General features: G+C 37.3%; 1 protein-coding gene across 1 annotated transcript in view; it reads left to right on the top strand.

The window, feature by feature from the left end:
- LOC122788965 (disintegrin and metalloproteinase domain-containing protein 9-like) overlaps positions 1 to 12,834 on the top strand; it is a 1,117,261-nt gene that overhangs the window by 810,155 nt on the left and 294,272 nt on the right. The window contains exon 13 of the mRNA XM_044056033.1: positions 12,662 to 12,751. Coding sequence (XP_043911968.1) covers positions 12,662 to 12,751 — 90 coding nt within the window. The remainder of the gene's footprint in view (positions 1 to 12,661; positions 12,752 to 12,834) is intronic.

Here is a 12,834-nt window from a genome sequence, read left to right as displayed (position 1 = left end):
GTCCCCCATTATCAACACCAACTCATGCTGTCCTGCTTTATCACTTAGGTCCTGCAGCTGCTGCCTGAATCCACTCATTTCCTTGATATCACAACCCTGCTGTAGGGCACAGGTTGGGATTACAAATACTGTCCTATATTTACACTTGGTGAGTGTGATCATTTCTTTTGTAAATGTAAAGGGCAAAGTGTAAGCTATATTTCGCTCATTGTGCTTTTTACAGTAAATCTTTGTTTTACTCCAGTCGCTATATAGCAATTCACATGTGCATCCCAAAAGCATAAACCATTGACTGTTTGTGAGCCGTCTGCTCAAAATTGCAATGGGTGCACGTGTGGACTCTGCATTTACATTCTGAGGCTCTTTTACTGCTTTACTATGTTAAATTGTTATTTTCCTTTGCTGTGGAGTTTACTGAGATGGTGTACGTGGCTTTGTCTGTATTCCATGTAGTAAAAGTTCGTTGTCATGTCGGCTCAGCCTGTATAATAAATGTGTGTGTGCATTTCCATATTGCTCTGCACATTTAGTTTAAAAGGACACTCCAGAGATGATTTTTTATTTATTTTTTTGGTATAAATTGTATAAAAGGTTTCCCCTGCCTGTGACAGCAGTTTAGCGAGGGTGAGTGGAGAGGGATAAATGCAATTACCCGAACATGATTTTTCTTTAATGCAATACCGGCTTTTAAAAGCCGGTATTACATTTGCGGTCAAACCTGAGCACTGTTGTGCTCCGTGTGTGGTCTACTCTAAACTATAGCAGCTGCTTGTTACATTATAGCAAGTAGTTTGCTACAGTTTACAAGTAAAAAAAAAACTTTTTTTTTCTTTTAAGTAGAACCTGAGCGCTGTAGCGCTCTGTGCAGGCACATGGATAAATGCAATTAGCAGAACACAATCTTTTTTAATGCATTACTTTGTGGTCAAACCTGAGCACTATAAGGAAATGTAGAAAGGTGAAAGAAAAGGGTTGTTAAGCTGGTGACCAGGGTTTTGAACTGAATCAGCCTGTACATGAATGTCTTGCATGATAAATAAAATGTTAAACATCCAGAACTTGTTTTAAGTTCCTGAGCAACTGGGTCAAGTCTTAGGGGCATGTTGTCAGTGTGGTACTTTCCAGGGGTACATGACTTCCCAAAAGATACAGTAATGCATTTTTGTGTAATTAGTTTTAGACCATGATTTTGACACCAGTTATTTATTTGAGACAAGCCTCCCTGCAGGATGGCCAAGTCATTTGAGGATTCAGTGTCTGCTCCTAACTTGCAGTCATCTGCAAACTTAGTTGTCATCATCCACTTTTATCATTACTAGTAGTATTATTATCATTATCATTGTTATTATTCAGTATTACTGTCATCATCCACTTATATCATTACTAGTAGTATTATTATCATTATCATTGTTATTATTCAGTATTACTGTCATCATCCACTTTTATCATTACTAGTAGTATTATTATCATTATCATTGTTATTATTCAGTATTACTGTCATCATCCACTTATATCATTACTAGTAGTATTATTATCATTATCATTGTTATTATTCAGTATTACTGTCATCATCCACTTTTATCATTACTAGTAGTATTATTATCATTATCATTGTTATTATTCAGTATTACTGTCATCATCCACTTTTATCATTACTAGTAGTATTATTATCATTATCATTGTTATTATTCAGTATTACTGTCATCATCCACTTTTATCATTACTAGTAGTATTATTATCATTATCATTGTTATTATTCAGTATTACTGTCATCATCCACTTTTATCATTACTAGTAGTATTATTATCATTACCATTGTTATTATTCAGTATTACTGTCATCATCCACTTTTATCATTACTAGTAGTATTATTATCATTATCATTGTTATTATTCAGTATTACTGTCATCATCCACTTTTATCATTACTAGTAGCATTATTATCATTACCATTGTTATTATTCAGTATTACTGTCATCATCCACTTATATTATTACTAGTAGTATTATTATCATTATCATTGTTATTATTCAGTATTACTTATAATCATTCACTATCCTACCTCATTATTTGCTATTAGAAGTGACTTCAGACGGGGGTATTAAGTGAGAGGATTTTAAATGTTGTTTTTCATGAGACAGTTCTGTGGAAAACAGTAGTATTTGGGGGTGGGGGGTGAGCATGGGTTGTGAGTTACAAAGCCATGTTTCAGTTGTTACAGCTTCCCGAGTACTTTTAGAAGGTATGCCAAGTTATCTGATACACGTATGAGTGTGAAGTCATCAGTGTACTGTAGTAGGAAAGCTTGTTGTATGGATTAGTGGGGGATACTAGTATGTTAAAGAGAAAGCAGCCAAGGATAGAGCCTTGTGGTACACTTGTGGTGACTGGGAGGTATGGAGAGGGTGGAGTGCCATTTTACTAACTGATACCTATTGGAGAGATAGCTCTTGAACCATAGAAGGGTGCTCTGTGATAGAAGTAATGTGGACATCTAAAGCAGAAGTTTGCTGTGGCAAATTGTGTTGAAGGCTTTAGACCAGTATAGAAATAAGGGGGATACTAGTTTGTCATTATCTCTTTCTTTACTAACAGTATCTATGCGGGTTAGAGGTGCAGTGTTAGTTGTATGGGAGGTATGGAAGCCATGTTTTGCCAGTATTTCAGAGATGGTGGGTTTAGCATGATGGTTAATTTTTTCTCACCTCATAAACACAGAGTACACAGTTTGATTCTGATTTCAGGGCAATTAGCCTGCTATTCGCACATGAAACTTAGGTCACCTTAGGTCTAAGGTTAGTGATGTCTGTTAAATTTCCTAGTTTGTATAGACAGAAAATATGTGATTGCTTCCAAAGAAATGGAATATGGAATTCCTACACTATACTGACCTATTTATAAGGATTGAGACAAGACGGGCAGTGCTATTGGGTGTTATTTTAAGGTACTCACTAGGAAGGTCATCAGCTGAAGCTGAGCATGCTTTGATTTCTTATATATCAGATAAGAGCATTGGTATGAAGATAAAAGAAGACGTAATGATATATGGCTATTGGGCAGGGTTGGGATTAGATGTGTGAATCCTTGGTTAAGAGCACTATGCTATGCATGAAATAAGAGATTAATTCTATTGCAGGTTTGATTGATGAGTATTTTGGGAGAGGGATTAGGGTTAAATTTTTGACCATGTTGCAAGAGTTCTTTAACAGATGACTGGAATCTTTTTAGGGATGTGTTACCTGTTGTTCAGAGTGTTGTTCTAATGTAGCGTTTTGCCTTCATTTATTTGCTTTTTACTGCAGATGTGGAGCATTTGGAAGCTTGACATATTGTGATGTTTTGCATTTGTAACTTTCATTTCACTTTTAGTTTCCTGCATTAGCATCTAATCTTTTTGGATAGCCAGATTGCATTATTTGTTTTTACTCTCTTCCTCCCGGGAGTTGTAAGGCTATTTAGAAAGTTGCATTGAATTCATATAAATTATTTTGTAAGGGTAGGATTTTTTGGATATTCCAGTTAAAAGATAATAGGGTAGTAATGCATATGTCTGGGTTAAACTTGTACAGGTTGCATGATGCTTTATAAACATGCAATTTAAGTGGATGTGTTAGATGTATGGTGTAATTTCTCAGTCTTTTGGATTTTTAATACTATTATAGTTTCATAGTTGAATAGATTTAGAATACTGTGCCTCTGTCTCTGATGGATTTGGATTTTTGAGGTGGAGCATGTCCATCAGTTCCTGATTGGAAATGTCTTTCTAACCTTTGCAACTCATCACATCTGAGATGACAGGAGATTACATTCAGCTGGGATAAGTATTACATCAGTGTGTCTGACTATAGAGTCACCTATTACTAGTGTATCAGGCATGGTGTTTAGAATACAGCAAACCCTGTAAACTGGTCTAAACTAGTTGAGGTTCTTTTGTTTTAGATAGAAAACACACAGAAAATGAAGAAACAGTAATAAATCAGTTACAACAACAAACAAGATATTAAATAATGCAGCAAACAGCTAAAAGAGTTCTCTGTAGCTAGGACCACTCTGCAGGACCACAAGGAGCTTGTCTGAGTAGTATGAACCCCATGCCTAAGTCAGGGTTTGGTTAAAGTTCACAAAATTAGTATTGCTTCAATCTTAGTTATCCAAAAGTGTTCTTCATAGCACCAACAATGGGCCCAGAATTCATTCCTGCAATTCATACAGAGTTACATTTATGGGTAGCATATCTAAAAAAGAATGCAGTTTTTTTTTTCTTTTTTATGCACCCCATTTCTGCTACTACTGCTATTAGAACTGTCTGGGCAATTTTCCTCCACATTGCTCTCATTTCTGCCTCCAAACCTTGATATTTTATGACTTTGTGTCTTGCTTTATGTAAGACACTGTAGTGGCAATGTGTAGTGATTTCAATGATCAATGCTACTTTTGTGTATTTTTCATACACTTTTATATCTGGTGTTCTCGCACCTACTTTTTTGGATTGTTGGTAATAGCTGATCCAGTCTTATGTACACTTCATCTTTATCTATAATACTTTGTGGTTCATGTTTCCAATGCATCTCAGCTACTTCTGTACTGTGGTGTTTGAACAATCCTCAGTGGAACAATCTTGCCACACTATTGTGTCTATTGGTATACAGGCCCTCTGCCATAAGTGTATCACACCCAGCAATAAGGTATGAGACTCATTACAATTCTTTTTTTAAAGGGCCTACATTTGTCTGCCTCTCCTACATCTTAATGGACTTTGCAAACTAATGTGTATATAGTCCCCTATCCTGGGCTGCTATTACTGATCTTTCATCCTTTGGTTTCAAATTGTGCCCCCTTATCCATTCCTGTCAAATCCTTATCAACATGATGTTGTTCCTTCAGATCTCTATACTTACTACATTTTTTTTCTTCTAAACTGATCCTTCTTACATTCCTGGTTTTACTTTTTTGCACATTCACAGTTTCTGTATGTTTGTTTGTCTTTTCAGCTTTTACCGGTTAGGGGTCACCACAGCAGAACTCCGGTCCGCTAATGATTGGCAGTCGTTTTTATGGTGCCGAGTTGCCAGCCCGATGCCCAACCTTCAGCGAAGGCATGCCCATTCACTCATGTCTTTTGGAGGCCACTCGACCGCAGGGAGGACATGCAGCCTCCACACAGAAGGCACTCCAGCCGAGAATCGAACAGGAGAACCTCTTGCTGTGAGGCAACAATGCAACCGCTGTACCACCGTGGCTTATATGATTTTTGTCAACTTATGGTTAGATTTCCATTCCTGCTTGCCAATTGAATAAGTCTGATAAACTAAGCAGAGGGGTGATCTTAGACTTTGTTTCTTCCTGCTTTAAAACTTTCAAGACTGTTTGGATGTGATGAGGTCAACAGATATGTATGCAGTCCCACAGCTGCAGATCTATACATATAATAAGTTTCAAGGAGGCATATACCTCCTTCCGAGCATGAACTATATAATTATGGTCTAGTATGATATTATAATTTAATTTGGTAAGCATGAAACATTTTTATTTTTCTGAACAACTGATACAATAGCTTTTGGGAACAGACAATCACAGCAAAACTAAGTTAAAGGGGCATTATCTCCTTTCTAAAATCACACTTCTGCCTCAGACTGAAGCTGGAAACACTGCCACCCACTTAGCTAATCACCTCCCTGCCAAGACAGCACTGCTTCCCTCTTCTGCATCCAGCCAGGAGCAACCATCACAAGTTACCTCACAGGGTGGATCTAATCATAAGACAAGGCATCTCTTATCCATCCTCTCCTGTCCATGCTTCAACTGACACTGTGGGTGATAGAATTTGGATTTTTCAGACACCTTTTTTTCCTGAGGATGTGCTGCAAGTCCTGAAGGAGGCCAGGAAACCTACAACTAGGAAATTCTACTTATCCAAATAAAAAGGTTTTCTTTTTGGTGTCCCTCTCATATCCTGGACTCACTTACTGTAGATGCTCCTTTGGTTCTCTCTTATGTGTGAGTTGCTCAATGCTGATTTGGCCTATTCTTCTGTTAAGGCCCACCTATCAGCCATCTTTGTTTGTCTGCCTTTTTCTCCTCCTTTAGCTGCTAGATTTGAGGTTAAAAAAATTCTTAAAGTCATCCTTAATATTAGACCTCCCAGAAAGCCTGTTCCTTCTCCCTGGGATCTTAATTTGGTTTTGAGGTTGACTCAGGCTGCTTTTGAGCCTGCTGCTTGAGGTTCCATGCAACATTGTTCCTGGAAGACTGTTTATTTGTTAGTGCTTACTTCTGCCAGATGGATGTCTGAGTTGCAGGCCCTTATGGCCACTTTGAGTTGTGCTGTTTGTACCATTTTGCCTTTATCCATTGCCGTGACCTTTTCAAATTAATCCAACGGGTTGAGTAAGCTTGACCTGCCCTTGACAAATCCAAAGTGAGATGGGTCCAGTGTTCGAAGGTTCCTAATTGAGTCCATGATGAATCTTTCCATGGCTTTGCATTTTAGGATTGTCAGACTTGTTGGTCTGTGGAAGGTCCTCCCTTATGGAGAGGAATGAGTGTAGCTGTTTTCCATTAAGTTGGTACAAGACCTGCATGGAGGCTGAGACTGAACAGTGGTAGTGTTGTGGCTAAATTATGCTTTATGCTATTTAATATGCATTTAGGGATATTGTAAGGGCCCCACAATACAGTATTTTTAGTTTTTGATGTCAGTATTAGGACCTGATATTTGGTAGCTGGTGGTGAGCCAGTTTCAGGTGTATCTTGAGAGAAAGTTGGAGGGGAAGAGAGGGGTAAAGTTAGAGCTAAATTTATCAGCCAATAGGTTAGCTATATTTTCAGCCTTGGTATAGGTAACATTGTTCACAATCAGCTCACAAATTTCCATTGTGCATTTGAGATTGAGCATAGCTCCGAAACGCTTTGTGATTGTCTTTGGTGTACGTAGATATTGTAGTCTCAAACTTGTCTTTGGTCCATTTTATTAAGCTCCCGAGCTGTTTATTTCTATGACAAGGGCTCTTTCTTTCTAATATTTATCAAATTCTGGATTATAACATATCATACAATGCAAAACAAAACAGTTGAGACTATTTATACAGTTTGGATTAATAATAATTTCAATATGTTAGCTACATTGCCTGTTCAGAATTTAATTAACAATAACAATAAAATAACTTGAACTGCGGTTGTGGTACTGCGGTAGAATTGTTGTCCTGTTCGATTCTCAGCTAAAGCGTCTTCTGTGTGGAGACATGCATGAATGGGTGTACCTTCGTTGAAGGTTGTGCATCAGGGCTGGCAACTCGGCACATAAAAATCTACTGCCAATCATTAGTGGACCGGAGTTCCACTGTAGCGACCCCTAACCGGGAAAAGCCGAAAGACACAACAACAACAACAGTAAAATAACTTGTAAAACAAAACCACATACACTATGCACAGCAAGTGCCAAAGTACTGTTTAATTTAACTTTTCATCCCCTTACTATACATCACTATATCCTTCAGAGGGAAAACAGTAGCTCTGTGTTATCTAGTAAGTAGCCAGTAAAGTGAAGCAAACTAAACAGCCAGAGAATCATGGAATTTTTTTTTACACAGGACAAAATCTTTATTAATTACATCTGGTCAAAATAAATGTTACATTTCAATATGTTCCTCATTACTAATGTATTAACACAGTGTATGAGAACACCGAAATTTGGCATGCATACCTGTACATTCTCCAAGGCAAATGATGCTAAAGTGGTGTATCGCTTACATAGTCCTCTGTTGTATTCGCACCAGATACTGCTAGTGTGCACTGTAGGAATAGAAAGATTAAAACATTACCATGGTATCAAAGCTGGCAGTGCAACATATTCATAGTGAATTAACAAGTGAGAGTAGCTCTAAGCAAGCACCTTGTGAAACCTGAACAAGCACCTATAATCATTCATTGCAGTTTCCACACCTTAAGTCTGAAAATGAATTCACTTACTCACATGGCTGTTAGATAAACAGGACTAGCTGCATATTGATGGATAATGGTGTATGGGCATGTAAGGTTGTTCCTACATGCAAAATTGCTTTGTAATTGTGGGGAGTTTTGGAAGGCATGAGCAAACACACCAGTATATGACAGCCATAGCAGCAATTGCACTGGAGGCTGACAAATGGATTTAGTAAGGCATTTTGTCCGTGCACATCAGTATTTCAAAAGTCAGTCCTTGCAGTGGCATCTGTTATCTGATTCAAGGTGAATTCACCTTGATGTCCTTGATTTAAAAAAAAAACGTATTTGTGATAAGTGACATTTAAACATTCACCAACGGCCACAATCACTTCTGGACACAACAAAAGGGAAGGAAAATATAGTGACGTGGTTTGTTATGTACAAAGAAAAATCCAGGAACACTGCAGAAGTATTTTTGAAAACCAACCAGTGGAGTAAAAACATATGTAGGCAGACACTACATACCAACATACTTTGCAGGTGTCAATCTCAATTTTGTAACAAGGTGGAAGCAGGAAGCAAGTGATACCCTGACACTTAAATTACTAAAGATCTAAAAAACTGGTTCAGAGCCAAAATATTTTATTATGTAGCTCCTTGGTGCAAGACCTTCCAGGAGTTGCTACATAAATTGGATGTGAATGCAGTCAGGTAAGGCCATGGCTACAGCGCAGCAAAAAAAATGTCCCCTCTGTCAAAGGAAGTGCTAGAACAAAGATTTAATTACATGAGTCAAGCACCATGCTGAGAGCTGCCAATCACAGTACTTAACAGGTCAAATTATCCTCAGGACTTTGACAGCTAGGGAAGCTAAGTGTTGCGGGGGAGGGGAGAAGTAGATGGACTAAAATTCATTCTCTCACAAATCAGCGCCATTTAAGCTTAATTAGAAAAAAAAAAGCAGCAGTAAACAGCACTTTGGGTGTGTTCTGAGACATTTGCACTGCTTCTGTTTTAAGTAGTCATTCAGCAGCAGGGAATGTTACTTACAAAGTACTGACTAAAAGAGAGAAGTGCATGCATGCAACATCTATGGAATAGGGTTACCACCTGTCCCACTTTACGAGGGACAGTCCCTCTTTGGGCAGTTGTGTCCTGCAAAAAAAATTAAAAAAAGGTAAATGTCCTGAGATTTTAGAACAAAAATATTTCCTGCATTTTATGTAATAGTTGCATAAAACAGTCATTCTGCATCTGAAACACCTAAATGTTATAAGAAACAGAATAAGCAACTAAAATGCTACAAGAATAACCTTTTATTTAGGCATAAAAGTGAAGTTCTGTCATTTGTACTTGCTGTGGGTATGTTTTGTCCTGCAAAAGCTGACGTTTGTACTCAAAATGTCCCACTTTGAGCATTTGAAAAGGTGGCAACCCTACTATGGAATGGCAGGAGCTGTAGGCAAAAGGAGGCCTGCATGATGTAACATTTTTGAGCCAAACACTGCATTCTGGTATACTGAATGGCAAACTGATTTATCAAAACCACGTCAAGATGCTAGACCCCCATGTGGTCAGACTCTGGAATTACATATAAAATATTTAAAATCCTGTAAATAATCCCAGAGTGCTGTTAAAATGTAGGAAACATTGAGCCATGATGAAATAAACATTTATTTTAGTCTGTGGGTGCGGTACTCCTTTAAGGACCGACTCAAAGTAACTGGGACTCTGTTACCCTAGATCTGCATGTACTAGATATGCATCCCCCACTGGAAGGATGTCACAAAAAAAGCATAAAAGACCTATTTATGAACAGTATCAGTGCACCTAGTTGATAGGGTTGCCACTTGTCTCCCTATATATAATATATAATATATAACCCTTATGTACTTTAAATAAAATTTAATAAGAGGTACCACATCATTATAAATTTTATTTAAAGTACATAAGGGTTATATACTATTATGACAGCTACTAGGTAGGGCAGGACCAGCTCGAATGTCACACTGACAGGGGAAGGGATGTGAATTTAACATGTGTACCAATAACACTTTGTTTTACAGCACAATAAACCACTCCCATGCCTGATAAAAAGTATATATATATATTTAGAAAGCTTGTGAGGAAATTATTACTCTATTTTTGTTCTACTTGGATCGCTTGTCTGTGTACTTAATAAAGGATTTTCGACTGGAAACAGACTGCCTGCCTTGCTTGGATTACTTTTGAATACTTAGTAATGCTGTACAATTATATATTTTCTATTATTATTATTATTTTTTTTTTTTTGACTTAAGACGAGTTTACCTTCGCTACTTCTACTACTATTGTCTGATCTGATTAATATACAGTGATTGATTAGAAATATATGGACTGAAAATCTTCCACACAAAGAAGTTTATTCCACTACTTGCTGACTTATTTGTTCCAATTATCACTAACTACAAGGGTATAATCCTCTAACTCAAACAAATACGTTTTTTGCTTCCTCTGTGTCAATCAAGCTATTAGTAAATTAGCACAGAAATTTCCAACAGGTTCAGGCAACGCAGTGTACTTGTATGTGACTTGAGTTGTAAGTACCACTAGGACTTTGGTTTCAGTGCAGAACTGTTATCACTTCTATAATGTTTAGTAAAGGTACTAATGAATGGGCATCGGTGGTGCTGCGGTAGCGTTGTCGCCTCACAGTAAGATGTTGTCCGGTTCGATTCTCAGCTAAAGCGTCTTCTGTGTGGGACACATGCATGAATGGGCGGACCTTCGGTGAAGGTTGTGCATCAGAGCTGGCAACTCGGCACGTAAAAATCTACTGCCAGTCATTAGCAAAGCGGAGTTCCGCTGTGGCGACCCCTAACTGGGAAAAGCCGAAAGACACAACAACAACAACTAATGAATGGGCATCCATATAAATGTAAAAGAACCCAAGGCCAATTTTTACAAGCAAGAAAAACTTGAATATTCCCTTGTGATTAGCCGGTAATTGTTATTCGCACAAAACTTGGCAAGGCTAAAATGTAGTTATTCAGGACTTCATGTAGGTGTTTGATATTCAGAATTTAATCACATAATTGCATATTTTCATTTTCCCTAAAATACTATGAGACAGCATGTAAATGAAAACTGAGCATAAAAGGTGCAGTGGTGCAGCAGTAGCATTGTTGCCACACAGCAAGAGGTTCTCCAGTTCGATTCTCGGCTGGGGTGCCTTCTTTGCGGAGTCTCTATGTCCTCCCTGCATTCGTATGGGTTTCCTCTGGGTACTCGAGTTTCCTAGTATGTTACAATGACATGCACCTGGAGTATTTCTCCCTGGGCCTCCGCTAAAAATTGGCTTTGTTCCAAATCGGACTTTCCCAGAAAACAAATGTTAAATAAATAAATAAAAGTTAGCTATTCATTTTCATCACTGTTGAGCCATACTACACATTTACAATTAAGTATTGCCTTGTATAAATGATTTGGCAGCCATTTTGCGTACAGTAGAATGTTACACTCTAAGAACCATAGGATAATGGATTAATTGACAAACTTAATAACCACTTGCCTTTCAGGAAACTGTTTGTTTTGATACATTAAATGTATTTATACCCATTAATTTGTCTACAGTCATACATTGATAGATCCAATGGCCGAACTATTTTAGGATATTTTTCCATCACCTGATTGTATTAGGTTGTTAATTTCAAGTCATAGCAGCTCTTTGAGAATTCAGACTGCCTGTTCTTATAGCATTATTAATGTTATCATAATAGCTTTGTTGCCTAACTGTATTGTGTTATATCATTTGTGTATTACTTGAAAGAAGGTTCAGATGCACATAACTCAAAACAGTATGAGATCAGAAGTGGCATTATAAACGTATGACAGGCAACATTATAGAAGTCTATGAGTCACAGAATATAAAAACTTGTTTATCAAGCTTTACTCAATCATTTTTAATCTTTTTAGTTTATTAGTGTGTCTTAATGGGTGAAGACAATACCAAGCAACAGCACTTAAAGGCAAATGTTATAGGTCTGCACAGACATGTAGTGGATGTATGCATTTTTAGGTTCAGTCTTAATAATGTAAGATTATTTTTGTGGGGTAAGATCATAAAATATGTTCTTTTCAAGATGTCACAATTCACCTCCTGCCTTGCATTTTCTGTAAGTCCACTCATTAAGCTGAGTGTTTCATGTTATCAGCAGTGGTGTAGCCAGCCATATTCAGTGTACTTAAATGAATATTTTTTTGTGTGCAAGTGCCAGAACCATTATGTCTCCAACAGCCTAAAGCATCTAGAATTGAATAAAACAATGCCTGTTATGGAAATGAATATAACGTTTATAAAGATATGACCATGTCTCTAAAATAGCCATTTTTTGTGATTATGGGGGAATCAACCAAAATTTAACATACAATTAAAGACATTTAAGCTTTTGAAAATGTCTTAAAGATGGGTAGGAGCAACTATATGAAGTTTGAGTGCAAGTTAACAAGTTATTGGTAATTTATTTATTTGCTCTGATAAGAAGTAGTCTGCTAAGAAGTACATGTATGCATTGAAATTTCAGACATATTTCAATGAAATACAGGAATATAGTCTAACAAAGAAAAATGTGCATTTCATATCCCATTAAGCTTGACCCTTTTCCCTCTGTTACTGCTGTTGTTTTTGATCGATATTTCAAGCTGTACTAATAGAAATGTAAATGCTCTTATCATAAAGCATACTTCTTCTTTTTGTTCAGCAATGTACCAATCCCTGCTGTGATGCAGCCTCATGTAAATTCAAAGGCAGATCAGTTTGCGCTGTTGGACTTTGTTGTGACAACTGCCAGGTAAGCAGATACCACCTAATTCATGCAACTAAATTGGCCTACTTGATGAGGTATGTTTTTTGTATACAAGATATCCTTGTCTC

This window comes from Protopterus annectens, chromosome 14.part0 (genome assembly GCF_019279795.1).
Source record: "Protopterus annectens isolate FY-2018-M chromosome 14.part0, PAN1.0, whole genome shotgun sequence".
Classification (NCBI taxonomy): domain Eukaryota; kingdom Metazoa; phylum Chordata; order Ceratodontiformes; family Protopteridae; genus Protopterus; species Protopterus annectens.
Note: the sequence above shows the minus strand (reverse complement) of the source record. Positions and strands in the feature narration are given on the sequence as shown.